We start from the raw sequence: 27,504 nt of genomic DNA on the forward strand, positions 1-27,504 counted from the left end.
AGGTCTTGCAGGGAGAAGGGGATATTTTTTTTTTGAGCTGTCGCTTCTCCTTTAAGAAAAAAAGCCCGTCGCTTGCCGGATGAAAGTCTCTGAAAAAATGGCGGCGATAGAACAGAGGCGTGGTCATGAAGGGAGAGGGCCCGCCTTTTCAGTGCATGCGCAAGGTTAACTTGCCCAAAGGCATCCTGGGATATGAAGTCCTACTTATATGGCTATGGAGAAAAACGAAACCAGAGGCGAAGAGGTTGCTGGGAATTTTTGATTGATGATGAATGGGAAAAGTAGTTTAGTGTTACCACAGTCCGAGTGCCCTTTTCTTGGGAGGCAGTATTTCTGGTTTAAGGCGAGATGCCCGAACACATCCCGGCGCAAATTTTGAGGCAGTTGCCCGTCAGGATCTCCTGAGTTTTTTCCTACTTCGTTTCTTGGTGTTGGGAAGCATTTCTAGGGTGGTTACGTAATAGCCCTTGCCTTGGTTTTTTAGATGGCATCTCCTTTAAATCAGCTGGCATTCATGTCTGCAATATTCATCTCGTCACCCTGTTGTGTGACCCACCAACCTGTGATCAGAGACTGAATCGGGCTGCATCCGGTCCTCGGGGGCCTACCCACCAGTTTTACTCGTAATAAAAGTTTGTGGAAGGAATTGTGGAGTTGCGTTTCTACTAGACATTCTCGAGACCCAGGTGCTGACGTAGACTGCCGAACTTGGCTGTGATCCCTGGGCCGGAGGGAAGTTGTTAGCGTGACTAGAGTCACCAATTCGTAGAAACGAGCCCTCCCTCAGGCTCCTCACTCTGAAGCGACTTGCTTCTGCGGTTTTTTAAATGTGTCTGCTGCACAGGAAGCACAGTCAGATCAGCAGCTTTGTCAAAATTTCTTTTCTGCCCAATAGCGTGTGCAGCTAAATCATCCTAATGCGATAAACGGGAGTTTCCATTTGCTTATCTATGAGTTGCATTTGGTGATGGGAGTGGGCCTCTGGCATTCCTTCCTTCCTTTCTTTGATCCATTGTAATCAAGGAGGGATTTTTAGGACCACTTTTCCACTCCTGGAAAATAAAGTATCCGGTAGTAAAATGCCCAAAGAAAGCGAATGGAAACAAGATCTGGGGAATCAGAGTTTCACATTAATCAATCATTCAGTTAAAGCTGAACGTACAGTTCAGTATTTGCATACCAAGTGCTGAAGTGCATTTTTCCTTACAGTACTTTGGCTCAGTTACCACCTTAGGCTAATGTTTTCTATTTTCCATGGAGTGTTTTGCACTTTTATGGAACTAATAGCATTTCAGTTGTAAAAAATGGCACAGTGCGTGCGGATGGGAATTTTTTCAAACCCGTGTTTAAAGTATGCAGGCTTTTAGGACAGCACTGACATCCAATGGCTGCTCAAAGTAATGCAGAGTGGGAATCTCCATTAAAAAGTCTTCACTCACTAGGGAATGGAGAATGAATTATTTCTTTAGACCATCTTAAAAAAAAAAAAGACCACTCTTATACAGGAAAGTTCACAGGCTTTGAAGTTATATGTGAATTATATTACTGCAGAAAAGTTACCTATTAATTATATCAGTTTAGCAAGTTACTATTCCTTGAATCTATTTCACCACTGGTAAAAGTGGGGGTAATATCAATTGCACAGAACCATAATTATAGTCCTTTACGTACTGTCTTCCCATAATAGGCCTTTGTAAATGTTTTATTTTTTCGAGGTGAATGAAATCACTGGTTCAGAAAACTGTTGTAAAGCAATGTAACTAACCAGGAATTGTGCTTAACTGAGATGTCTGCAGCTTAGCACCCAGTGTCTTAAATCTTTCAGTCTCATTTCTTCTTGATCCCTGTATAGTTGTTTGCTTTTTGGACCACTGAAATAAACTGGCCCCAAGAATCCAAATGTGAATATGCCTCTGCTGAATTTAATGGGTTTACTATCTATTCAGAATATCAAATAAACATAATTTCTAGAAAGTCAAACAAAGACAGCAAAATGAATTGGGTACTGGTTAACTCTGATGGAAATTTTATGAAGCAAACCGTGCCTTCATGGTCCCCAAGCTTCACAGAACAACAAAAAAGCGAGTTTTCTAATTCATGGTAGAAGTGGGATACTCACATTAGAAAAAAATCACAAGTGCAAATCTGCCATTCTCATGAATTCAAGATGAGTTCTGGCATGTAGTAGGTAGGTGCTCAAATTTTCCAAAATTAACTTTGAATCCTAATTGTCCTGGCCAATGTACCACCAGAATTCTGATTTCAGTACCCACCTCTCTGTGTCAGTCCCATTTTAAAAATTCTGATCTACAAAAAAAAAGAAAAAAGAAAAGAAACTCACCAAATTAGAAGAGAGGAAGTGCTAAGCAAATGTAGGAACCAAAAAGGGTTATAGAGGCTGCTTCACGCTGTCTCATTCAGTTCCTTTGCAGTCCTCTTCTTCAGCACAGACCAAAGCAGTTCCTTGCAACCTGTGGCACCAGAGCACCTTGGGTGTGTGACAATGGAAGAATTGGGTGAGTGAGGAGTTTCTTGGAAGAGAAGCTCTGAGGGAATAAAGACTTGTCTGCCATCTGCATGTGTGCTGGGCGTACTACTAGCCAGAAGGAGGGTAGTGCTAGAAGATTTTATTTTCACTTCTCTCCTGACCTCACCCCACTAAGAATAAAGCATGAGGAAATATTATAGTTTGGGGGAAATATAGGTTCACTGTTTTGGTGGCACAAAAGACAGAAAGTTTGGTGCTAACCACAGAGTAAACTCTGCACAAACACTTTTGTATTGAGTGGTGATTGAAATGGTCATTTTATTATGGGCATTTGCCCCTTGGGGGCTACTGAGATTGTAGAGTGATCACACAGTAGGCAACAGCAGAGATGTGATTTGGGGGAGGGGGAAAGAAAGAAAAGAGTGTAATGAGAAGAAACAGAAGTACAAGAATGAGGGATTCACAAAGGTTGGAGAAAGGCCTGGGTGGTTTGATTCATTCTGTGACTTAGTATTCATTAAATCAAGATGACATAGCACTATATTTTGTTGCTCAGCTTTTTATGCAGAGAAACTGAGGAAATAGATTACTGTGGCCTACAAATATGATACCTCCTTCCATTCCAAAGTAATTAAAACTAGCAGTGAGACTATTAGCCAGATTGCTCAAGGGAGGTCCCTGATTTTAAATCTTTGTAGTAACTTAAGGTTTGTCATTCTTGGGAACTCATTCCATATTCTTTGCCAACTTTGCTGACATCCTTATTAACATGACTAACACTAGCCCAATTTCTAAGCTGTATGAATTCCACGATGTCCCAAGTTTTTGTATGTTTGGGGTATGTCAAAAGAGCAAACAACAACAAAAAAACACATCTTGCACATTCTTTTTAAAAAATTGTTTGCAATGTAATTTGAGAGCTGGAGGAATAGAGGAAGGAGGGCAAATTAAAGGAGGGAACAGGAAAAGGTGGTGTTTGATAAATATGTATCGAACTGTTTTGAAGGTGAAGTCTATTTTGACACTGAGGGTGGAATCCAAATTCTTATCCTGTGTGAGGGTTAGGGAATTTGACATTTCCACCTGAGTTCCACTAGAATCTAGCTCTGCTCTGTTTTATTTTAGGGACATGTAATGGACTTCACGCAGGTAATTTAAAAAATGCACCAATACTTTTTCAGTAACTTAAGATAAATCTCAACATTTTTACATGTTAAGCATTTTAGTGTCTGAAGCAATCCTCTAAAATGAGTATTATCCACTTTCTGTGTCAAAATGAACAAACTAAGAAAAGCAAAATAACTAGTTCTGTGTCATTCTCAGGAGCACCTGACACCAAAACGGATTAAGCTACGTTTTCTGGCTGATAGAGTAACCTAGATAATAAAAACAGTGAGTAGATAGATTTGCACAGTTTTCCATTTCTTGAGCAGGATGAATGGTAGAGAAATCTGGTCCAGAAATGTGGAAAGTACCATGCAACCTGGAAAGCAACATTCCTGTAAATGATTCAGGTGGCCGAACCCCAACCACTTTGTCAAATTGTCATCAGCCCAATAGCTACCCTAAAGACTTAGAGTGTGTCTCTCTTCCTGCTGCGGAGAAATCGTCTGGAGGGCAGGTCAGCACAGGCAGGCCTGTATTTCCCCCTAGCCTCCTTCTTTACGTGGCAATGTTAGATAAAGGGAAACCAGGAGCAGACTCTGGCTCTGAATGAAATCATTACAATCCAGGGAGACCCCCAAGAGACTTCACTTTACAAATCCTTTCATGTTAATACCAATAATTATTTGATTTCCTCAGATGAAGGGCTACAGAGAAGTACTGTTGGGGTTTTGGTCTAGTACTCGCCACTACCAGTCATTCCATGTTTGTCATACTGAAATTAGTCATCTTCAAATTACAGAATCTGGCAAAGGACAAGATAATCTTGGGGTGATGGTGATATGTGTACTCAGGAAACAGGAAGCGCCTGTTAACTCATGACCCAGACGGGCGAGTTTCAGTAACTTTGGCTAGCGGGCCCTCTCAAGGCTGACCTGCTCTCAGTGGTATGGTTTGTTTCTCTTGTACGGGGCCTCCCACCTCTCCTAATTTTGTTATAAATGACTTTCTAGTTTGAATCCAAGTGGATCCATGAGTTCTGGTTGGAGCAAATTTTAGAAAATAGACAAGAAAAGAGCTACGTCTTAATAGAAGGATATAGACTAAAAATTTGGAACTAAGAAATTTGGCATTCAGTCTGGCTAGTAAAATTGTGAGAAAAGTTACTTTATCTTTCTACCTCAGTTATTTTATTTTTTAAAAAATCTTTTGTTATAGAGAATTTTATAATTTATAAAAGTAAAGAAAATAGCTTAATGAGGTCTGATGTAACCATTAGGCAGCTTAAATGATCAAGTCTTGGCCAAACTTATTTCGTTTTTAGACTTACCCATTCCTTTAATTTCTATATTATTTTAAAGCAATCTCAGAAATGATATAATTTCATCTGTAGATAGTTCAGCATAGTCTTTAAAATATATATATATATATATATATATATATACTCACACAAATAACCATAAAACAATTACTACCCACAAAATCTTTAATAGTAATTCCTTAATATTATGAAATACAATGATCACACCTAAAACATTAACAGAAGTGATCAAATATTGTTTATCATGCCTAACAGTATTTACTTAATTGAGTATCAAGTCAGTGCTTAATATTCCTGATTTTTCCTTTTTTTGGTTTGCTTATTTACTGTATTTTGCCATGTCTAATGTGCACCCAGGTTTTTGGCCCCAACTTTCAGGAAAGAAAATCTTTCGTTTTAATTTTTTAATTCAATTTTTATTTATTTATATTTAGATACTTGTTTTTTGTATTATAAAGGAATTTTAGCATTTATTTGTGAACATATTATGGTATAAGAAATTTTATGTAACAAATAATTCCAAAACACATGAACAGATACAAGGTACAAGAAATGTTATATACTGGTAATAACCATTTACAATATTTATGCACCATAGAAGCCCAAGAACTCTTCCTCACTGTCAATATTAGAAATATCATCTTCTTCAATTTCTACATCACCAGTGTCTTCTGAACTTTCCTCATCCTGGTAAATTTCATCATCCTTAGTTCCATCCATATGATTGCTGATGCCACATATTAAAAATGATTTTACAACCACTTCCTTCTTAACACCGTACCACAACCTTAGGATTCAATCACGAGTCTGGGGCAATGGATGATTTCTTGATTCTGCCTGCAAGTGTTGAATCATTACCAGCTGGCAGTGTCCACAACATCCACTCTTTTTTTCATCAGGGCTTTAAAGGGCTCGTTTACTGATACATGAAGAGGTTGTAGTTAGCTGGTTGGTCAACCAGGTATCACAGCAAGTTGGGTTTTCAAGTCTGCTGCGATCTTTTAAACTTTGTGTAACACGGGCTTTGAAGTGATCCAAAACAAGCGAAGCTGTTTTTTAAAGTAATCCTCTAGGCCTTTGTGACCAGACTTTGTTAAACCAGATTTTCATGCCTCCTTCATTCATCCATCCTTTTTCATGCACATGGACAATAACTCCACTTGGAATCTTTTCTTTCAGAAATGTTTTTCTTTTAAAGGTGATCATAGATGGTGGCTTTGTCCCATCTGCTTTCTAGAGTTACACTTTTAACACATAAGCATAAATAAAAGAATTAAAAACATTTATATAGACATGGAATTAGTACTACCTATGTATAATGTGCATCCTTATTTCTCCCTCAAAATATTTGGGCAAAAAGGAAACATTATACATGGCAAAATACGGTTGGTACTTTTATTTATTTTTTTATCATATCATTTTAAGTTAAGATTCATATAGTGAAATCAGTTATAAGTCTCTAAAGTCTTCTTGAATCTATTGGTTCACCTTCCAACTCTTTTTTTATTACAATTAATTTTGTTGAAGGGTAATTTTTCCTGAAGAATTTAACCTAGTTTCCTTATCTCTAGAATGGTGCACAAAGTCAATATTTTTATGAAGTAGATAGTTTAGAAAGATATGTAGATTTTTAAATTAAATGTATTGGGGTGACATTAGTTAATAAAACTATATAGGTTTCAAGTGTAGGATTCTGTAATGCAGCGTATGTATATCGCATTGTATGTTTACCATCCAAAGTCAGATTCCTTTCTGTCACCATGCATTTGACCCCCTTTACCCTTTACTACCTCCTCCCACCCGCTTTTCCCTCTGGTAACAACCATACTGTGTCTGTGTCTTAGAGTTTTTGTTGCTTGTTTCTCATTGGTTCATTTGTTGCTTTCAGTTTTATATCTCCCATATGAAAGATCTGTAGATTTTGTTTGTAAGACGTGACTAGATCTTTTCTTATGCCATCAAGAAATATCCATCTCCCCAACATCTGAAATAAATGAAAATCTTATTTTAAAAGTGCCTGAAGTTCATTTTCTTCATCTGAGGACTTCGGAGCTGGGCAGATCCTTAGAAATAATATAATGTAGTGTTTTGCAAACTTTAAAAAATACAACCTGTGGTCAGGAAACCATTAGAGATCCACTAATGGGTTTGACCCACAATTGCAAAGTCCTACTGTACTATAATTGGTTCATTATGTAGAAAAAACAGCTTCAGAGAAGAGCACACCATGCTCACATCCCCCAGAGAATCCACATGAGAATGGGGCCTGGAACGTTTGATGTGAAGGTCGTGCTGGAGATGGGGATCAGATGGCCCAGGTGCAGACAGCCAGGTTCTGAACTCAGTAACAGTGTGAACTCAAACCATTTATTTGTCAATTTCTTGATCTACAAAATAAGGATAATAATATCACCTGCCTTAAAGAATTAAGATGGCAAAATTAAATGTGTAAATGGAACACAGTGCCTATCATATATAAATTATTATTATGTTATTTATTTCATCATCACAGAAAAGTAATACTTGTGGTGTTCATTGTTTTTTCCCAAGAAAATATGAGAGAAATAATCTCAACTCTTTGGATTGCAGCATCTTGCTTGATGTTAAAATATCCTTTTCCCCCCCAATCTCCTTTTCTTCCTATACCCTAAAAGACAAAATACTTATACTTTCCTTTGAGAATTTTATTATGTGCTTGGAATGTAAAAAAAATAATCAAGGTTAAGAATAAATGTTATTATCCTGATATATATATATATATATATATATATATATATATATATATATATATAAAATATAGTTAGTTATTTTTTTCTGATAGGAAAAATATGTAGAATTTACTTAAATTTTTTTTATTGTGCCCTGGCTGGAGTAGCTCAGTGGATTGAACACGAGCCTGTGAACCAAAAGATTGAGGTTCGATTTTCCGTCAGGGCACATGCCTGGGTTGCAGGCCAGTTCCCAGCAGGGGATGCATCAGAAGCAACTATACATTGATATTTCTCTCCTTCTCTTCTTCCCTTCCCTTCTAAAGATAAATAAATAAAATTTTTTAAAGTTTTATTGTTATTCTATTACAGTTGTCCCAATTTTCCCCCTCTGCCCTCCTCTGACAAGCCCATCCCCCCTCCCACTCCCACAGTCAATCACTACACTCTTTTCCACGTCCGTGGATCATTCATGCATGTTCTTTGACTAGCCTCTTCCCTTCCTTTCCACCATTATTCCCCTTCCCATCTCCCCTCTGGTTGCTGTCAGTCTGTTTCCATGCCTCTGGTTCCATTTTGCTTGTTAGTTTATTTTGTTCATTAGATTCCTCGTATAGGTGAGTTCATATGATATTTGTCTTTCACTGATTGGTTTATTTCACTTAGCATTATATTCTTCAGTTCTATCCATGTTGTTGTGAAAGGTAGGAGCTCCTTCTTTGTTTCTGCTTCATAGTATTCTATTGTGCAAATGTATCGTAATGTTTTGATCCACTCATTTACTGATGGGCACTGAGGCTGTTTCCAGCACTTGGCTATTGTAAATAGGGCTGCTATGAACATAGGGGTGCATATGTTCTTTTGAATTGGCGATTCGGGATTCTTAGGGTATAATCCCAGCAGTGGAATTACTGGATCAAAAGGCAGTTTCATTTTTAGTTTTCTGAGGAAATTCCATACCGTTTTCCACAGTGGCTGCACCAGCTTCTATTTCCATCAACAGTGCACTAGGGCTCCCTTTACTCCGCATCTCCACCAGCACTTGTTGTGTGTTGCTTTGTTATGATAGCCATTCTGACCAGTGTAAGATGACAGCTCATTGTGGTTTTAATTTGCATCTCTCTGATGGCTAGTAATACTGAGCATTTTTCATATATCTATGGGCTGTCTGTATGTTCTCCTTTCAGAAGTGTCTATTCAGGTCCTTTGCACATTTTTTAATTGGATTGTTTGTCTTCCCAGTGTTGAGTTGGATGAGTTCTTTATATATTTTGGAGAACAAACCCTTCTCCAATGTATCATTGGCAAATATGTTCTCCCATATGATCAGTCCCTTTTCATGTTGATAATGGTTACAATTTACTTTTTTTTCTAATTGGGGATCTTTATGAGCCATCCACCCCAAATAAATGATAAAAATTAATACTCTGCAATAAAATAAGTCAAATTATAGAGTGAGACTATGAAATTGAATGCAACTATAAGATATGAGAAACAGATCACAGGAGGTGGAGGCCTTAAATATTTCCTGGTAAAACAGACCGCATTCTAGAAGTAAAATAAGAGTGGAAGAAGATACTTTTAGGAACATGACCTTAGTCTGAGAGCTGAGGGAGATGATGGAGGCACTGGGGGACCTTTAAGGGGGAGGTTACTTCAGAAGACTTTCTATACTATGGTTCCCTTGTACGTCATGCCACAGATGCTTTGTTGGAGGAACTGGAACGCTCCACCCTCCAGGACAATGGTGAATACTCCAACCCTACTTCTCTCCCTGTGGACCAGCATTCCAGAAATAAGAGTAACTGCACTGAGACTTCAGACATTCCTCCTCTTCAGGATGACACAAGTCCCTTGCCGGTAACTTTTCATTTATTGGTTGCCTTGAATATAGATGTTAGAGTGCTTTCTGAAAATGAATTTTAACTTACATAAAATAATGTGAAAGGACAATCATATTATTATCATTTTCTCCTCCAAGAAAGAGGAGAAAAATCTATTAATGATAACTTAAAGGTGTTTGGTTTGGGGAAGAGGAGGAGATTGAGAAAATCATCATAGAAGAATTAGGCTTTGAGAACTATTTTTTCTAATGAGAGCATACTAATAGAGTATCCCCTAATTCATTTGGCGTATTCTGATATTACTGTCAATAAGGTCACAGATCACCTGGGCAAGGCCAGGTGGCAGCTCAGAGTGTTTTCAGGGTAATGTTTTAAGGTCATCACCTTCCAAGTCTTCTTTTCTGCTGAATATGTTAAAAAATTCAGTTACTGGCATAGCCAGAGATAATGAAGCTCTAGGAAACCAACACAAACAAACTAAACTCATAGAAGATGATGTATAAAAACTCCAGAAATCCAATCTATTCATTTTTGGTTAGAGTTAAAACTATCAAGTAGAACAGATGCTGGTCTTTGCTGATAAGATGTGTGTTCCTTCATGTGGATAAGTTTACATGCACCTACTTTATAATTAGAAGGTTGCTTGATAAGAAGGAAATTAGTGTAAGAGGACTTAAGTAGATGCTCTTTATAGCTGGTGTTTTTGAACTATGATATTTGGATTTATCCTTGTACACTAGTATATGAAATCAACAGTGGCACAGATCCAAAATTGGAGCTCATCGGTAGGTACCACCTTTAACTTATCTTCCCTCCAGCTACACACATAGAGTTTTAAGGATGCACATTTATCTGTCTCTTGGGTAGCTATTGTCTTTGTTCTCACTGCTAGATTATGGCCATAGGTCCTTAATTGGTCTGCTACCCTTGCCCCCTGCCATTTATTCTCAAAATAGCAGCCAGGGTGATCCTGTAATACTTAAATCAGATCATGTAATTTTTTGTACTCAGAATTCCTACTTCATTTGGAGTAAAAGTCACAGTCTTTACACTGACCTTTATGGGGTGGCCATATGTCTTAGTTCACTTTGAGCCAAGAGCCCTGGGTTTATGCTCTTTTTTTTTGACATCCACTTATTGGCTTTAGCTTTTGCCCCAGGTTTTTCATTTTTATAAAGCTTTCTTATTGGAATTTATATTAAAGTAAAGCAGCATGGGTTGATAAACATCCATTAGGTTCTTCTGGCTTCCTTTATGGTCTCAAGTAGTAGTATATAAAACACACATACGATAAACAGAGTTCTTATTTTATCGTGGGTAAATCCAAAAGATGACTAATGTTAACTCGTTTCTCTTTTTCCTGATCCTGTTCAGACAAAACCTGACAGTGCCCTTAATGTGCAAAGTCCTGGTTGTTAAGGCTAAAAGTTCAAGCACAGCAGTTAGGGTCAAGTAATTTCTCTGGTCTTAGGCTGTGGTAAGAAAACTTTTGAAGCTTTTTCCCCTGCTGGCCACTTGTTATACCACCATTCACATCCTGCTATGTTCCCTTTGGTGGCCTCTGAGATGCCCGAATCCTCCTCAGGGTCATAAAGAAAAATGAGAAACTGTGGTTTAATGTCATACAAGTTGTAAATTCTGTTTAAGAAACAAGAGACTACACATGCTTGCCGTAGAATGTGGTGTCATCTAAATGTTTCTGGTAAAGAAGTTCTGTCATTAATTGTACATATAAAACTATAACTATATGTTTTATTATTTGCTAATACTTTAAAATTTTGCAACAAATGTGTTTAGCAGCATTTGGCTCAAAACAAAACCAAAACTACATGTTTAACTTTTCAAGAAAGTTGATGATGAATACGTAATTTGCACAAAATATTAGTCAATATTTACTGTCTACCATGGAGATAAGTGGAGATAGCACTGTCTCTTTGAAAACTAGAAGACACAGATATGAATAAGAAGCTTTAGTATCTACTTTAAAATTTTAGCCCTGGCTGGCATAGTTCAGTGAATTGAGCGTAGGCCTGCCAACTGAAGAGTTGCCGGTCCAATTCCCAGTCTAAGGCGCATGCCTGGGTTGCAGGCCAGGTCCCCAGTAGGCAACTACACATTTATGTTTCTCTCCCTCTCTCTCTCCTTCCCTTCCCCTGTCTAAAAATAAATAAATAAATAAATAAATAAATAATTTTAAAAGGTCTATACTTAATTTAAGAAGAATGTACACAAATATGCTGATTTAACATGTATAGCTACAGGAGTGACATGTATGGCTACATGTCACTGTAAAGCATACCTTTCCATTTGGGTCAAATGACTCATCTAAATTAATTTTGCTCATTTTAAACTCCTAGTTTGTGTGTGTGTTTGTGTGTGTGCTTGAAAGTAAACTGTAAACTGGTGGCTATTAATGAGTTGATTCCTTTCACAAACCAACAGATAAAATCAGATTTATATCACTATCATCAGAGGCTGCAGTTAGAGAACCTGTTAACTCTAATATGGTTTCATTTTTTTCATCCAATTCAAAGGATCAAAATAAAGTAGAAGTTCATTCTTTTGTCAAAAATGAAACATCTGACATTGTTCATGCCATTGTAAATTCAGTTGAAAAGTTCAACAATGAAGATAAACTGTTGTTTTTTGTGAGGAGGTAATAATATAAATACAGATTTTGGTAGAGAACCACACTGTGCTAAAAATCAATGTTCTTACATACTAGACCTGTGGAGCAGAAATGTACTTTGAATTAGTTGTGATGTGCACAAAATTTATGACTGCATCCAAACAAGCTACAATATTCTACCAATCAAAAAATACAAATATTACAGCTGGACTTCTGGCCAAGATGGAGGCATAGGTGGAAACGCTGTGCCTACTCGCACAACCAAGTTTAAAGACAACAAAGCTATAGTAACAAAAACGCAACCAAAACACAGAAAATTGAACTATACAAAAGTCTGACAACAACGAACCCGTTCAGCCAGACTGGTAAGAGGGGTGGAGCCAGAGGCAGAGCGGGGTGGGGCAGAAAAGATCTCCCGGACCAACCCAGGCACGCAGGCAGCCATGGGCGGATCCCAGGTGTGGGGTAGCAACGGGTGAAGCCAGTGAGGGTGCAAGGCGGCTGGCTGACTGCGGTCACACACTTATGAGCAGATAAACCAGGCAAAGGAACAAGCAGCGAGACAGACCTTGCAGGCCCCAGCGGCAGGAAGCAGCAGAGGGGACTACTATTGCTTCTCTTTGACCCCACCCCCACATACAGCATCACAACCCAGCCACCTGGGTGGCCCCGCCCTGGTGAACACCTAGCGCTCTGCCCCTCAAACATAACAGGAGTGAACAGACCAAAACATTATGGCTCAAGTAGAACTCAAAGCCCCAGAGCCCACAACTCCAAGCAACCAAGAAATAGCCAACCTATCAGATGCACAGTTCAAAACACTGGTGATCAGGATGCTCACAGAACTGGTTGATTTTAGTCACAAATTAGAGGAACATATGAAGGCTAAACTAATTGAAATGAAGGGAAATGCACAGGAAACCAATAGTGATGGAAAGGAAACTGGGACTCAAATCAAGGGAGTGGACCAGAAGGAAGAAAAAAGTGACCAAACAGAAAAGTATGAAGAAAGAAGAATTCAAAAAAGCGAGGAGAGGCTTAGGAACCTCCAGGACATCTTTAAACCTTCCAACATCCAAATTATAGGGGTACCAGAGGGGGAAGAAGAAGAGCGACAAGTGGAAAACTTATTTGAACAAATAATAAAGGAGAACTTCCCCAATCTGGCAAAGGAAATGGACTTCCAGGAAATCCAGGAAGCTCTGAGAGTCTCAAAGAAGTTGGACCCAAGGAGGGACACACCAAGGCACATCATCATTACATTAGCCAAGATTAAAATGAAGGAGAGAATCCTAGAAGCAGCAAGAGATAAGGGGACAGTCACCTACAAAGGAGTTCCCATCAGACTGTCAGCTGATTTCCCAAAAGAGACCTTACAGGCAAGAAGGGGCTGGAAAGAAGTATTCCAAGTCATGAAAACCAAAGACCTACAACCAAGATTGCTCTATCCAGCAAAGCTTTCATTTAGAATGGAAGGGCAGATAAAGTGCTTCTCAGATAAGATCAAATTCAAGGAGTTCATCATCACCAATCCCTCATTATATGAAATGTTAAAGGGACTTACCTAAGAAAAAGAAGATAAAAAAGATGAACAGTGAAAGGACAGCAAACTCACAGTTATTAACAACCACACCTAAAACAAAAGCAAAGTAAGTGAACAGCTAGATCAGGAGCAAAACCATAGAAATGGAGATCACATGGAGGGTTAACAACAAAGGAGTGGGAGGAGGAGAAGGGGGAGAAGGTACAGAGAATAAATAGCATAGATGGCAGGTAGAAAATAGGGGGGAGGGCAAGAATAGTATGGGAAATATAGAATCTAAAGAACTTGAGACACCTGGACATAAACTAAAGGGGGGGGGAAGGGAGGGGTATGCAGGGTAGAGGGGAATGAAGGGGGGAATAGGACAACTATAATGGCACAATCAATAAAATATATTAAAAAATACAAATATTACATATACACAAGTCAGGTGATATATAGATATAAATATCACCAACAAAATTTTTGTGACAGAAGCTGATATTGAATCCCAAAGTATTTCAGCATGGCAATATGTATTTTCTCTCTGCATTGCCTGTCATCAATTGAATTTTAGAAATGCCTGAGGATTTGAAAAATAATTTCATAAAGCAACCTAAATTCAGGTCACAGTATGTGCAAAATCAGTTGGAAATATTTAATCAAATATTTAATGAATGTAGCATAAAAATTCAGCTTTTAGCAAGTTGCAATTATATTAAAAAAAGCTTGCAAAAAGGAAGAAGCCCAAATTTCTGCCTACAAAAGCCAAAGAGGAATTGGACAAATCAAAAGGCGAGAGCTAAAGTGGTTTAATTCCCTAATTTGATTCTATGCAGCAGAGAGAAAGAAGGAGCTACTACCCTTTGCAACAATATGGATGGAACTGGAAAGCATTATGCTGAGTGAAATAGGCCAGGCATTGAAGGACAAATACCATATGATCTCACCTTTAACAGGAAGCTAAATAACAAAATAAACAAGCAAATAGAATAAAAACAAAGACACTAAAATAGAGAACAAGTGGGCAGCGACCAGAGGGGAGAGGGAAGGGAATTTAAGGGGAAAAATGGGGAGGGATTTTGAAGAACAAGTATGAAAGACACAGAGATGAGGACTGTGGGGGGGGGGGAATGGGAGGGAGGTGGGGAGACGAGGCGGAGGGGGGGCTGGGAGAAATTGGGAGAAATTGACAAAAGAAAACTGTACTTGAAAAATAACTAAATAAATTTTTTAAAATGTGAAAAAAAAGAAAATTGTGCTTTAGAAGAATCTTGATTTTGACAGAGCTCCAATTTTAATTAGATAAATTTATATTCTTCACCAGAATGGGTTGAAATTGTGAAGGCCTGTGATTTTGCAGTATCTACATTTAATGAAAATGTTAAAAAGGATCACACATAGGGACGATTTAAGAGGTCCGTCTTATAAAAATATTATTGGAGAAAGGTGCTTTGAATGTGGGTAGAAATGCAGCACCTGTGAAAATTTGGGGGCTGAAATATTTACACATTTTGATGTAAAAAATAGAATAGAGAATATCCTTCATTTAGCAGGATTTTGTCTGGACTTATAGGTTCATCAGCATCTAGAGAGAGAGGGCTTTCTTAACTAAAAAAGTATGGTCTACAGAGAAATATCTATCAATTGAAAGTGTCAACAATTTCAAATATATTAACCAGAAAATGCAGCTTTGTAGAAGACTGCAATTTTAAAAAAATGTATAAAAACAAATCATAAGATCATATTAAACAAATTTAAGATCATATTAAAACATTTTTGAGAAAAAATTCTACATCACAATATTAGAAACAACAATGGCCAAGTCACCAATTAAGGTATGTGAACCTATCTACATAAAAAATGATAATTTACTTGTGCTATTCTTAAATGTTCAAATAATCAATAGAACAGGTTTTTTTAAGAAAAAACATTTTTGCTTTCATGTTCACAGGTATGTGTCATTCAAAAATATTCTAGAAAATTTTACTCTAAAAATAAGTTTTGAATAATTATTTTGTAGTTTCACCAATATAATGCAACCAAATTTCTGATCAGTAAATACATGTTTTTAAAATTAATGAGCAAAATAGAACGAGGAACATGGAAATAAGGAACAAACTGACAGTGACCAGAGGGGAAGGGGAGAGGGATAACAGGGGAAAGAAGGGAGAGTCTCGTCAAAGAGCATGTATACAAACAGCCCCACGGTAATAGACAACAGGGTGGGGACTGACTGTGGGAGCAGGGTCGGGGCACGGCAAAGGGGAGCAATGGTGGGGAAATGGGGACAGTTGAAACTGAACAATAAAAAATAAAATAAAACTATAAATTATTTTAGTAGCCTTTTTCACTCTCAAAAGTGTTCTGGTTTGAACAATAAATTATCCAGTCACTCTACCTGTGTGATCTGACCCCTTTTACTCTTCTCCCCTGTCTCCCTGGTTCACTTAGCTCAGGCCACTCTGGCCTCCTTTCTGTTCCCAGATGCCCCAGGGTGCTCTCTCCCTGCTGTTCCTTCTACCTGAGCCAGGTTACGCCTGATACCTGCAAACTTTTCTCACCTCTGCCTATCAATCCTTGCTCAAGAGCCCCCTTTTCAGTAAGTCCTTCTCTGGATTGTTTGCTTATTTATGTATGTATTTATATTTTTAAAAAATTCAATTGCAGTTGACATTTAATATTATATTAGTTCCATGTGTACAGCATAGTAGTTAGACAATTATGTAAATTATGAAGTGTTCTCCTCAATAAGTCTGGAACTGCACCCTCTACTCCCCCCCCCAACACCCAGGCACCATACATAGTTATTACAATAGTATCGACTGTATTCCCTATGCTGTACCTTACAGCACCATGACTGTTTTGTAACTGTCCATTTGTACTTCTTTTTTTTTCAGGTTTTTAAAATTAAAAAATTTTTTAGCCCTGGCTGGTGTAGCTCAGTGGATTGAGCGTGGGCCTGCGAACCAGACAATCGCGGTTCGATTCCCAGTCAGGGCACATACCTGGGTTGCAGACCAGTTCCCTGCAGGCCAGTTCCCAGCAGGGGACGCACGAAAGGCAACCATACATTGATGTTTCTCTCCCTCTCTCCTTCCCTTCCCCTCTAAAGATAAATAAATAAAAAATTTTTAAAAAATTTTTTAAATGACAGTTTTATATTCAGTATTACTTTGAACTAGTTTCAGGTGTACAGCATAGTAGTTAGACAATCATATACTTTACAAAGTGTTCCCCCTGATATTTCTAGTACCGATCTGACACCATACGTAGTTATTAGAATATTATTGATTATATTACCATGTTGTACTTTACATCCCCATGACTGTTTTATAACTCCTGATCTGTACTCCTCAGTCTTTTTTACTCACACTCCTAGTCCCCCTCCCTTCTAGCAACCGTCAGTCTGTTCTCTAGCCATGAGTCTGTTGGTATATTGTTTGTTCATCTGTGGACTCTTTCAATTCCACATGTAAGTGAAATCATATGGTACTTGTCTTTCTTTGGCTGACTTATGCCCATTAGGTCCATCCATAGTGTCACAAATGGTAAGATACTTTTTAGTGGTGATCAATATATTTATAATTGCCATTTCTTCTGCATTTCCTATCTCCCTCCCCTGATTAATTGTACACATGAACTAATTTAGTTTTTAATATTAAATTGCTTATTATCTATTTCTCACAGTGTATGATCCAGGGTAGACTGTTCAGTTTTTTTAATCGTTTTGTTTTTGACTGCTACTCTCTAACCCTGACACATGACACAGACACTCAATAAATATTTGTTCAACAAATAAGTGAGTCGAACAAATATTTTTTGGGTAGTTGAAGCAACTACCCAAAAAAGGGTAGTTCCTAGCCAGCTACCCTTTACAGTCACACATAGTTTCTTTTGGTATGTTACATTTAATTGTGTTATGGTCTTCCCCTATAAAAGGGCTTTGCTCGGACTCATTTCCTAGGTTTTATGCTTTTTATCTGAGTGCTTCTCTGTTTCGGTGCTTTTAGGGCAGGGAGAGGGGCCACTCTCTGTTCCCATGGTAGCTACTGTACTTAGAACTTGGCCTTTCTCTGTGGGATGGCTGGTATTCCTCTGCCTTGTAAAAGGATATCTCAGAGATACGCTAGTGAGCAGTCCCCTTCAGAAGCTAAACGCATTCTCTAATTCTGGGTGTAGATCAGCACCAACATTCTACTAACAAATTCATTCTCCATCTCTCTGTCTTAGGCACAACTTGTGTACACTACTGAGATCAAGGAGCCCAATGTATACAGGTATTTTTTAAAATTATTAAATACTTGAAAAAATAAAGTCATTAAATAATTGTTACCAGTCTGTGTTTGGATAATAATTTGCTTCAAACTCCTACTACCCTCCTCTCCTTTCCATAGTCTTTGGGCAGAGGTGGAATTCTGCCGGACTGATGGGGCGATTTCTCCAGGAGCCTTCTAGATGGGCATCCCAGCTAACGAGCTCTGCTGTCCCCTTCACCACCTGAAAAAGTGTGAATAGTTTGAATCACCACCGGTGTTCTGCCCTAGGTATTCCAGGTCACAAAAGAGAAAACGCCATGTGAAATTTCAGCAAGATGTTCACAAAATCAGAGCTAGCGGGTCTCTTTGGCTAATGAATGTAGACGTCTTCTTTCCATATTTGCTCAAATGTATTTAGTGGATAGAGGGATTACCTTTCAACCAAAGTTACAGATTGAAACAGATTCATTTATTAAATAATTTCTACTGGCCAAAGCAGAATCGATAATCTGAAAGAAATAAAAAGGCCTCTTTCTTTGCTCTCTCTTCAGCTATTGCTTGCAATTAAGAAAAAAGATCAGACAATATTCTGGTACACAACATAAAAGACTTAAAATGGAGACAGTGAAGGCGCATGCCTGGTAAAGAGCACTACACCGCATCTTATTTGGTTTCATAACGGCAGCCAATAGTGCACATATGATGCCAAAATAAGGAAGGAACGTATGCCATCAAAGAGTCTTTGTACAACTTCCCACTTTCTACTTTGATGGGAGGGAGGCCAATTTGTTATTACAATTGCCAGTTTATTCCAGTTCCAGGAAGTTGCCTGGCGGGCATGCCCCTACACCTCCCAGTTCACCCTCTTGTGAGAAAAAGCAAACAAAGCAAAACAACAGTAGCAAAAACAGTGCCCAGCACACAATAGGCTCATAGTAAATATTTGGCTTTTTAAATCCAGGACGCCAAGACGATAATAGAAACACTAATGAACGTATGAACATACAACATAGAAACCAGCCCAACCAGCAGCTGTTTCCTGTCTGTGGTCAATTGATGGTGCACCAGTACTAACTCAACAGCATCCCCTCCGCCGCCTCAGTCACTGAGAGGTTTCCCATCAGACCCATTCCTTCCTCCTCCCTTGCTCTGCTCTGTATTCCCGAGGAGCTGACCCTTGTGGATGGGGTTTTCCAGGCTGCAGGGGTGGTTGTCTTTCGCTGGCTTCAACCAGTGGGAGACACTGCAGAGAGACTGGAAGGTGAAAGGCAAGGAGATTTTAGGCATTTCTCCCCCAATCTCTCTCTCTCTCTTCACAGTCTCCATCTGCAGTTATATCTCCTTTATGGCTTCAGCAGAAGCAAAACAGGTTTAATATGGTTCCAGTTTATGCCTGTTGACCTGGGCCCCTGGGCTCTGGTCACTTTGCCTCTGGCCTTGTGCCTTCAGCCTAATGACTAAGGGCTGTGGCTAATCTCTGAGTTCCCTCAATGTCTTCTGTTTGCTTTTTAGCTCTCCCATCACCTGTCTAATCATATTTCTGGACTAAATGACTTTTGTTTACTCACAATGCTTGTATTTTTTCTGAATGGACCTCAACTGACACACTTCCCATTACTGAATGATACATTCTGTGCAGCCCTTATGGGAGAGTGAGACAAAATCCAGGTGACCTAGTAAAATATGTAATAGAATGATACAAATCCCCGAGGCTAGTATAATTCAGAGCAGACAGGCTGTCCAGTACAGATAGAACATAAGACTCAGAAACCAGACTCTTGCAGTCTGTGTTCACCATTTCCTCTGATTTGCTTACATGAAGCAAACATTGCTTTGGACCTTGAAAGCATATTCAACACCAGTTGTGAATATAACAATGGAATAATATTTCTAATGTAGTGATATATGAGAAGCATTGTGACCAATAATTTAGAAATATGTATTCTACATGCACAAAAATAATTTTGATAAGAAGAGGGAGGAACAATTCATAAAAATATTGCAGAGGAGGGGGGAGCGGGGGAACCCAGCACAGTGAAGCCTCTCACTTGAGAAGTCTGGATTCTTTTAAACACATCATTTGTGATTTATATTATTAAAATGTCTGAGAAGTGCAGTAAGTTGTTACTGATGGCATAGCAAATCACCCTTATGATTTTCAAGAGGTCAGGAGACAAGTCCAAGGTTGCTATAATGAGGTAATCATCAGCCCATTTCTTACTTAGAATGTTGTATTGTTGACTCGATTACTAATAAGCTATCATGACGATGATTTACCTCTTTTTACACACTGCACTAGGAGTCTAGCTAATAACCAGTGAGAATTCTTTGAATAAACACACATATGCCCCAGCTGTGAGATGGACAGGTTTTTAGGATTATACAAACCCATGTTAAGAAACTGCATTCATCCTCCCGTGAGGCACAGGGTAGCAGAAAGTGTTCAAAGTCCAGCTGCCCTTTGTGCCTCCAAGACAATGCCCTGTGGCAGCAATTACTGAGGGATTATGTCTGAAAAGAGTTGCAAGGGTGACCTCCTCCACACTCGTCTTGGAAACCTCCAAGGACTGAGTCAGTCACTTGTATACCTGACCATGTTTGTTCCTAGATTTAAGAAAAAAATCTTATGCTTGCTCGGAGACCATGTTGTACCTAAAAGACAAGGACTTTCATCTTAAGAGGAGAATATCCACCTTCCTCCCGTGTTTTTCTCGTTAAATTCTCAAACAGGAGTAGGTCAGCGATGTGACATACACCCAAGGAAAGGCCTTGTTTTCCTTAAAAGAAAAAGAGATACATTTTCCTTCTGCTTTGTTCCTGGTTGGTAAATACATAAAAATAAGTAAAGTAGTAAATGTATGTTTTCATTGTAGGAAATACATTTAGTGAAAGACTTATAGTATTTCGCTATGTGTGTATGAGAGAGAGAGAGAGAGAGACAGTCGGTTTGGTGGGTGGTTCACTGAACTCCCTTGAATAATGCTGGTTACAAACATTACTTGAGTCAGTTGCCCTCATGATCCAGTTTTTCCACTTCTCAAAATTTACTCTATGGAAATAATCAAATATGGGTGCAAATATTTATTTTTGCAGTACTGAGCACAGCAAAAATCAGGCATAGTCTGGGTGTCTAACAATAAATGATTGGTTTAATAAGTCATGGCATGTTGTACCTTTGAAAACTACATAGCCTTTAAACATCATTTGGAAGGTCGTTTACCATGGTTAGGAAGAACATATGCTCTGCAATCTGCAGGCCCAAACTCTGTATTCATGGAGAGCAAAAATCTTACCTTCCCTAAGCCCCAGTTTTTTTTCCTGGGAGTGACAGTACCTCACTCTTAAGGTTGTTATAAGGATTTAAAGACCCTTTAAAGGATTTTAAAACTCTTTACAGAGGGCCTGGCTCAGTGTAAACAATAAATGTTAGCTATTATGGTTGCAAAGGACAGATAAGGATGTACATAAGGGTATGGAAAAACATCTATCTTCAATAACAGGAATGGTGGTTGAACTTGTTTTTCAACTGTCTTTCAGAACCTATCAATGCGTTTATAAAGTGTTTCTCTTATGCATTGCTGTAATGCATTATATTAATCCATTTGCTAGTGCTGGACCAGCCTTGTATGACTAGTATAAACACTACCCAGCCATGCTGTTTTTAAATACACTTCCACTGTTTTTACTTATGCTTCTTTCTTTCCTTTCCTCTCCTCTCCTCTTCTCTCTCTCTCTCTCACACACACACAACTGTGCAAGTATTTGAATAGAATCTGTATTCTGTGTCTTGGGTCCCAAATTTTATTTATTAATAATTAATTCACAATTATATAGGTTTAAAATCAACATCATGTACATTATCTAAATGCTATCATGGGTCGGCACACTTTTTCTGCAAAGGACAAATAGTAAGTATGTTAGCTTTGTGGCCCATAAGGTGTCTCTCTGTCACAGCTGTCCAGCTCTGTAAGAAAACAGCTGCAGACAGTATGAATGGACATGGCCAAATGTGGTCCATGCACCTCAATTCATGGATGGACGCCTGTTCTATGTTCTCATTTATTTTTTGTCTCTCACCTGATAATAACTGAGATAAGATCAAATACTGTAAAATTTAAAAAGAATGCTACTAAAATAAACACACACACACACACACACACACACACACACACACATTTGGGCCACAGTCTTAAAGCACTTTCCAGAGCCTGCTTTGCACCTGGCTGTTGGGTCTGAATGGCCCACCAGGTACATGCCCAGTGCTTTTCTTCACGCACTTGAGAATAACAGTCAGTTCTGGAGATAAACAGAGGGAGACATGGAGACACATTTTTAGTCTAGTACCTATACTTTAAAATATTCTCTGTGTTTGGTTTTACTGATATCTAAGTGTTTAATAGTTAAAACTGTATTTTCTGGTATTTTATGCGTGCCTTAACATTTTTTGAGTTTTGATGTGTTAGTGTGATTTTTGTTTTCTCCCTGTAGTGACATTGAAGAACCAAAGGAATCACCAACACCTTCTAAAACATCAGCAGCTGCTCAGCTGGATGAGCTCATGGCCCACCTGTGTGAAATGCAGGCCACGGTGAGCATAGTCCCTGTGGGTTCATATCTTTAAAACTCACCTCTGCATGCCCCCTGGAGGGACACTTCCCAGTTGTCATTTCTTTTCCTAGACAAAATTTAATTCGATGGATGAATTCAACTTTACAATAGGTATTATCTGGACACAGAGGATATTATGATCCAGGCACTGATCAGGAGCTTGGAGTGTGCTTGGTAAATAAAATGAGGCATAAGCCTCTGTAATATTTATAGAATGAAAGACAAGGTGGTTTATCAAAATATGTGGAGCAAATGTCAGGAATGTAGAAGGTCAATGAGATTTCATCAGAGGCGGGCATGGGTGTGGGATAGACTCTGAAGAATGGAAAGGATTTGGACATAAAAGAGATGAAAGCGGTGGTTCTTCTAGTTGGAGTGAGTGCGGAGGGCATTGGCCTCCAATGCCAGGTGAAATGTGACAGGACTGTTAAGGGGACCTGCCTGAGTAGGACAGAGGAGCTCTGTGGACAAGCTGGGGCAGAGCAAAGGAGATCGAGTGTGGCTTTCACAATAGGAAGCATGAGGAGTCCTACGTGCCACACTGAGATAAAACCCTTCTTTTTCTAGCCTCCAGGGCATGAGTGGCGAGCTCACAAGGCCTGGTGGGGAATGGAAATTGGATAAATGGGCTTAAGAATTTATCAAGGGAAATAGCATCTAGAATTCTTAAGGTAGACAATACAACCATTCTAAATTGGTTGGAGGATTTGATATGCACACATGAAGTGACTAGGAGATGATTTCAAGGCAGTGTATAAAATGTGTGTGACCGGTGAGGGTAAGAACCTTACCTTTGTGGCTCACCATTAGACTCCTGACACCCAGCACAGTTCCCGACACACTGTGAATAAACCATACGTAGTAGAGGGACAAGTGAATAAATGTCAGAAGCAAGTTTTTGTTAATGTCTACCATAAAGCTGAGTGTATGCTTCATTGTGCTGTATATCTGGGAATACTAGAAAAAAATCTATATTAGGTTTAATTGTGTAGTATTTTCTGATTGATTCAACATGCACCTTGCTTTATTTACATTTTTACATATCCGTTTGTTTTTTAATTAATCAATTAATTTTTAGAGAGAAGAAGAGAGGGAGAGAAACATCAATCAGTTGCCTCTTACATGCCCCCAACTGGGGACCTGGCCTGCAAGCCAGACATGTGCCCTGACAAAGAATCGAACTGGCGACCTTTGAGTTCGCAGGCTGGCACTCAGTCCACTGAGCCACACCAACCAGGGCTGTTTATCTTTTCAATAGGCCATACATTCACATGGTACAAAAATCAGAAGGACAGAAGTTTGCCGTGAACTGTTTTCTTACCAGCTCTGTTCCTAGCTGTTCAGTCTCCTCCCCGGAGGTAGTCAATGTTTCCTGTTTCTTCCATAGCGATTCACAAGTATTCTGGAATAAAGAAGCAAATAGAAATAGATATAAATGCAGATGTGAATATAGATATATTATTGTGTTTTTACTTGGTTATTTTTCATACTTAATATTGGTCACCTTTTAGACCTTTAGGCCTTTTAGACATTAACCTTTAGAACACTGATCAACATTAACTAACATCATATAAGAGAAGAGGAAGGAAATCTGTCTGATGATAAAAGTTCCTTGAAGGGAAATGAGCACTTTGGATTAGTGAGATACTGTGAGGTTGTTCCTGGCAGTAAAAATAGGATAAATGGAGGCATAAAGTCAGACTGTGATGGATCCCATTCAGGAGACTGCAGGGAACCTAGCTGGTTTTAAACAGGGGCAGCTTTTTGCTGAGCGATAGAAGATGAGATTGGAGAGGAAAAGTGAGGGCAGTGGATGGGGAGACTCTGGAAGTCTGTGTGATGTGTGCAGATTTGATGCTGGAAGCAATGGACAGGCATTGTAGTTTTCTGATCAGGAAATATTAGACAAAGGGTAGCAATGGCCCAGTCAGACAGGAGTTGGGAGAGATGGAATCAGGACTTGAGTTGATGAAGGATAAATTGGGGATCTTTTCTGTAACCTGAGGCTTTTTCTTTGAATGTTTTATAGTAACTATTTTGGAACTTTGCTTCCATAACTACCATCCATCAGCAAGTCTTATCTGACAACTTCTCACCACGTTCTCTGCTAACACTTGTCCCAGTCATTTCTGGTTTGAGCCATAACAATAGACTCCCATCTGACTAGTGCCTCTAATTTTCCTCTGCACTTGATTCCTCACTCAGCTACCACAGGGATCTTCTGAACCAGATTCTTTCACTCTCGTGCTTGAAACCCTCCCATGGCTCTGTCACCCTCAGAATAAAACCCAGGCTTTGACCAGGAGGGTGAAATGTGATCATTGTGATCTTTGCCTCCTGTCCCCACTATCTTCGGCCCCACTCAGTCCCACTCCCTCTCCTCTAGCCCCACTGACCTTTCTTACCATTTTTCCGATCACCAAATTATTTCCTTCCTCTGGGCCTCGCCTCCCTCTGGAATGTTCTCCTCACAGATACCAACATCTCTGGGTCCCTAAGTACGTTACTCAAATACCACATCCTTAGAAGTCCATCTCCAAGCAGCCTCATTTTAATCAATTCTTCCTCACCATCCCACCCTCTGTCACTTTTATCTTGATGTGTATAACTTATATGTCTTATTTCTATCTGAAATGTTGCATCACATATTTATTTTAATTGTTTATTGTCTATCACCCAGGGAATATAAACTTCATGAGGGCAGACACTTCGCTGCTCTTACACACTGTCTCTCCCAAGAGCCTAGAGCAGGTATTGGCACAAGCTAGGTACTCAGTAAATGTTGCAGAATAAATGAATAGCAAGAAGATTATTACCTGTAGTCATTACAAGAGCCAGAAAAAGTATTATCTTAATCCACTCAATTTCCTCTGGTCAGAAAAAAGATTTACAAATGGAGGAGGATAAGTCAGATTTCACTTGGTTTGAGGAATTTGGAATGAGAAAGAAATGAAGGAGTTTGTACTGGTGTTACACTGTTGTACCCTTTCATACCTTGGAGGAAGGTTCAGGAAAGACTAACGGGGCAGTCAGGAGAGGTGAGCTTGCAGGGTCACGAAGAAGAGGCTTCTAGTTCATGGATAATGCCCATGAGGTTAACTCTCTTCATGGTTCTCTCTTTGCTACCAGGTTGCAGTGAAAGCAGAGGCCAGCAAGAAGCACTTGACAGAAAAGCAGGATGACAAGGCCTCCCTGGACTCAATGCTGGGGGGTTTGGAGCAGGAATTGCAGGACCTTGGGATTGCCACCGTGCCCAAGGGCCACTGTGCTTCCTGCCAGAAACCGATCGCTGGAAAGGTGGGATGCACCAAATGATGATCCTATAGCAGCCATCGGTGTCTCTGTGTGTGTGTCTCTGTCCCACCAAGGACTGCTCTTTCTCCTTATATTCTAAGACATTCTTATAATAGTTAATCATTACTGACCACTTATTGTAGTGGGGAGTTAGCTCAGGGCACTGAGGTAAGTGCTTTACAAGTGTTCCTTCATTCAATGGTCACATTAGTCCTGAAGGGAAACTCTGTTATTGTTCCCTTTGTGAAGATGAGGAAAGTGAGGGCTTAGGGGAAGTTAACTGACAGGTCCAAGGCCTAGTGAGAGGTTAAGCTAGGATTTGACACCAGGAGAGTCAAACTCCTGAGTTTAAGCCCTTTCCCTTTGTTCTGTGCTGCCTTTACTCCTAGTTTAAATTGACTGCATACAATTTTCAGCTGCACTCAGCTCCAGATCATAGCCTATAACTGCTGCTCTGCAACATTCTCCACCAAAACCATAACAGGGCTTTGAGACCTAACTCTGCATGAGGCGTGAGATAAGGTGTTTATACCAGAGGAATAAAAACTGTCCTTTGGCCTTTTCCTCTTCCAGGGATCCCTTCCATGCCAAGGCTCTAGTTATCTGTTGTCTTTCACTACTGTGCTCTATTTTCCTGCCTCCACTGTCTGGGACATTTACAGGCTTTTGTCAGCGTGAGCAGACAAGAAAGTGGGAGCCCTTTTTTTCTCCCTAGAGCATGGAGAACAGACCACATAGGTAGGACCTAGGTCCAGGCCTCAGTGTTGTGCAACTCCAGGGGGTGTCATTTATGTGGAATACGGTGTGAGAGTGCCCACCGCAGATGGGCATCCTGCAGGCCCCAGATCGCCCTATCGGGCTCTCACGCCAGGCTTTGTTTCATCCGCCAGGTGATCCATGCTCTAGGGCAAGCGTGGCATCCAGAGCACTTCATATGCAGTCACTGCAAAGAGGAGATTGGCTCCAGGCCCTTCTTCGAGCGCAGTGGCTTGGCCTACTGCCCCAAGGACTACCACCATCTGTTTTCTCCACGCTGTGCTTACTGTGCGGCTCCCATCCTGGACGTGAGTCAACCCCTTCCCCCTGCTTTCCTGTAGTTGTTACTCACTCATGTAGAACCAGGGTCATGGTTTACAGCTCTGCGGCATTCTAGCATCTCTCCCTGTGTTCCTTTTCCAGAGAGTGCTGACGGCAATGGACCAAACCTGGCACCCAGAGCACTTCTTCTGCTCTCACTGTGGAGAGGTGTTTGGTGCAGAAGGTACGTGCACCCGGGGTTCCTTGACCTGCCTTCCTTGACCTGCCCTGGTTGTCTGGGTTTCTGCCACTACCACCCAAGTGCCCACCTTAGTCCTAGATGCCATCCTTCCCTACCTTTTCCCCAACATTTAAGGATTTTGTTTAAATTGAATTATTGTAATCCAAGAAATATGAATGTATAGTTTAAAAACTCAAACATTACTCCAAGGGTAATATTAAAAATGGATAGTCCCCTGCTCCTATCTTTCTCCACCCCAAATCTGCTTCTGTCTTAAAATTTTTTAGCTTTCTCTTTTATTATTTACTTACGTGTTTTAAATGATATATTACCATAAACTGATCCCCCCATTTGAATCATTATGTATTCACTTTCTACCAGAGAAGAGGAAGATTTAGAAATGTTATTCCTATCCCATCTTCCCCCTAACATGCTTCCTCTGCTCCGCTTTCTCAATATATAATTAGGT

The 27,504-nt window shown here is 39.5% G+C and overlaps 1 protein-coding gene across 2 annotated transcripts in view; it reads left to right on the plus strand.

Moving 5' to 3' along the window:
• The first annotated feature begins 2,407 nt into the window (after nucleotides 1-2,407).
• Nucleotides 2,408-27,504, plus strand: part of LPXN (leupaxin) — a 34,668-nt gene continuing 9,571 nt past the window's right edge. Inside the window, exons 1-7 of one of the 2 annotated variants that reach the window (XM_037158380.2) lie at nucleotides 2,408-2,516; nucleotides 9,324-9,481; nucleotides 17,850-17,896; nucleotides 22,364-22,463; nucleotides 25,613-25,780; nucleotides 26,668-26,841; nucleotides 26,957-27,038. In XM_037158380.2, the coding sequence (XP_037014275.1) occupies nucleotides 2,504-2,516; nucleotides 9,324-9,481; nucleotides 17,850-17,896; nucleotides 22,364-22,463; nucleotides 25,613-25,780; nucleotides 26,668-26,841; nucleotides 26,957-27,038 (742 nt within the window). In that variant the 5' untranslated portion in view covers nucleotides 2,408-2,503. Of the gene's footprint in view, nucleotides 2,517-9,323; nucleotides 9,482-17,849; nucleotides 17,897-22,363; nucleotides 22,464-25,612; nucleotides 25,781-26,667; nucleotides 26,842-26,956; nucleotides 27,039-27,504 lie in introns of those variants that run through there. The other variant, XM_037158381.2, reaches the window with a different exon arrangement.

Source organism: Artibeus jamaicensis, unplaced genomic scaffold (assembly GCF_021234435.1).
Source record: "Artibeus jamaicensis isolate MK-2021 breed Jamaican fruit bat unplaced genomic scaffold, CSHL_Jam_final scaffold_614, whole genome shotgun sequence".
Taxonomy (NCBI): Eukaryota; Metazoa; Chordata; class Mammalia; order Chiroptera; family Phyllostomidae; genus Artibeus; species Artibeus jamaicensis.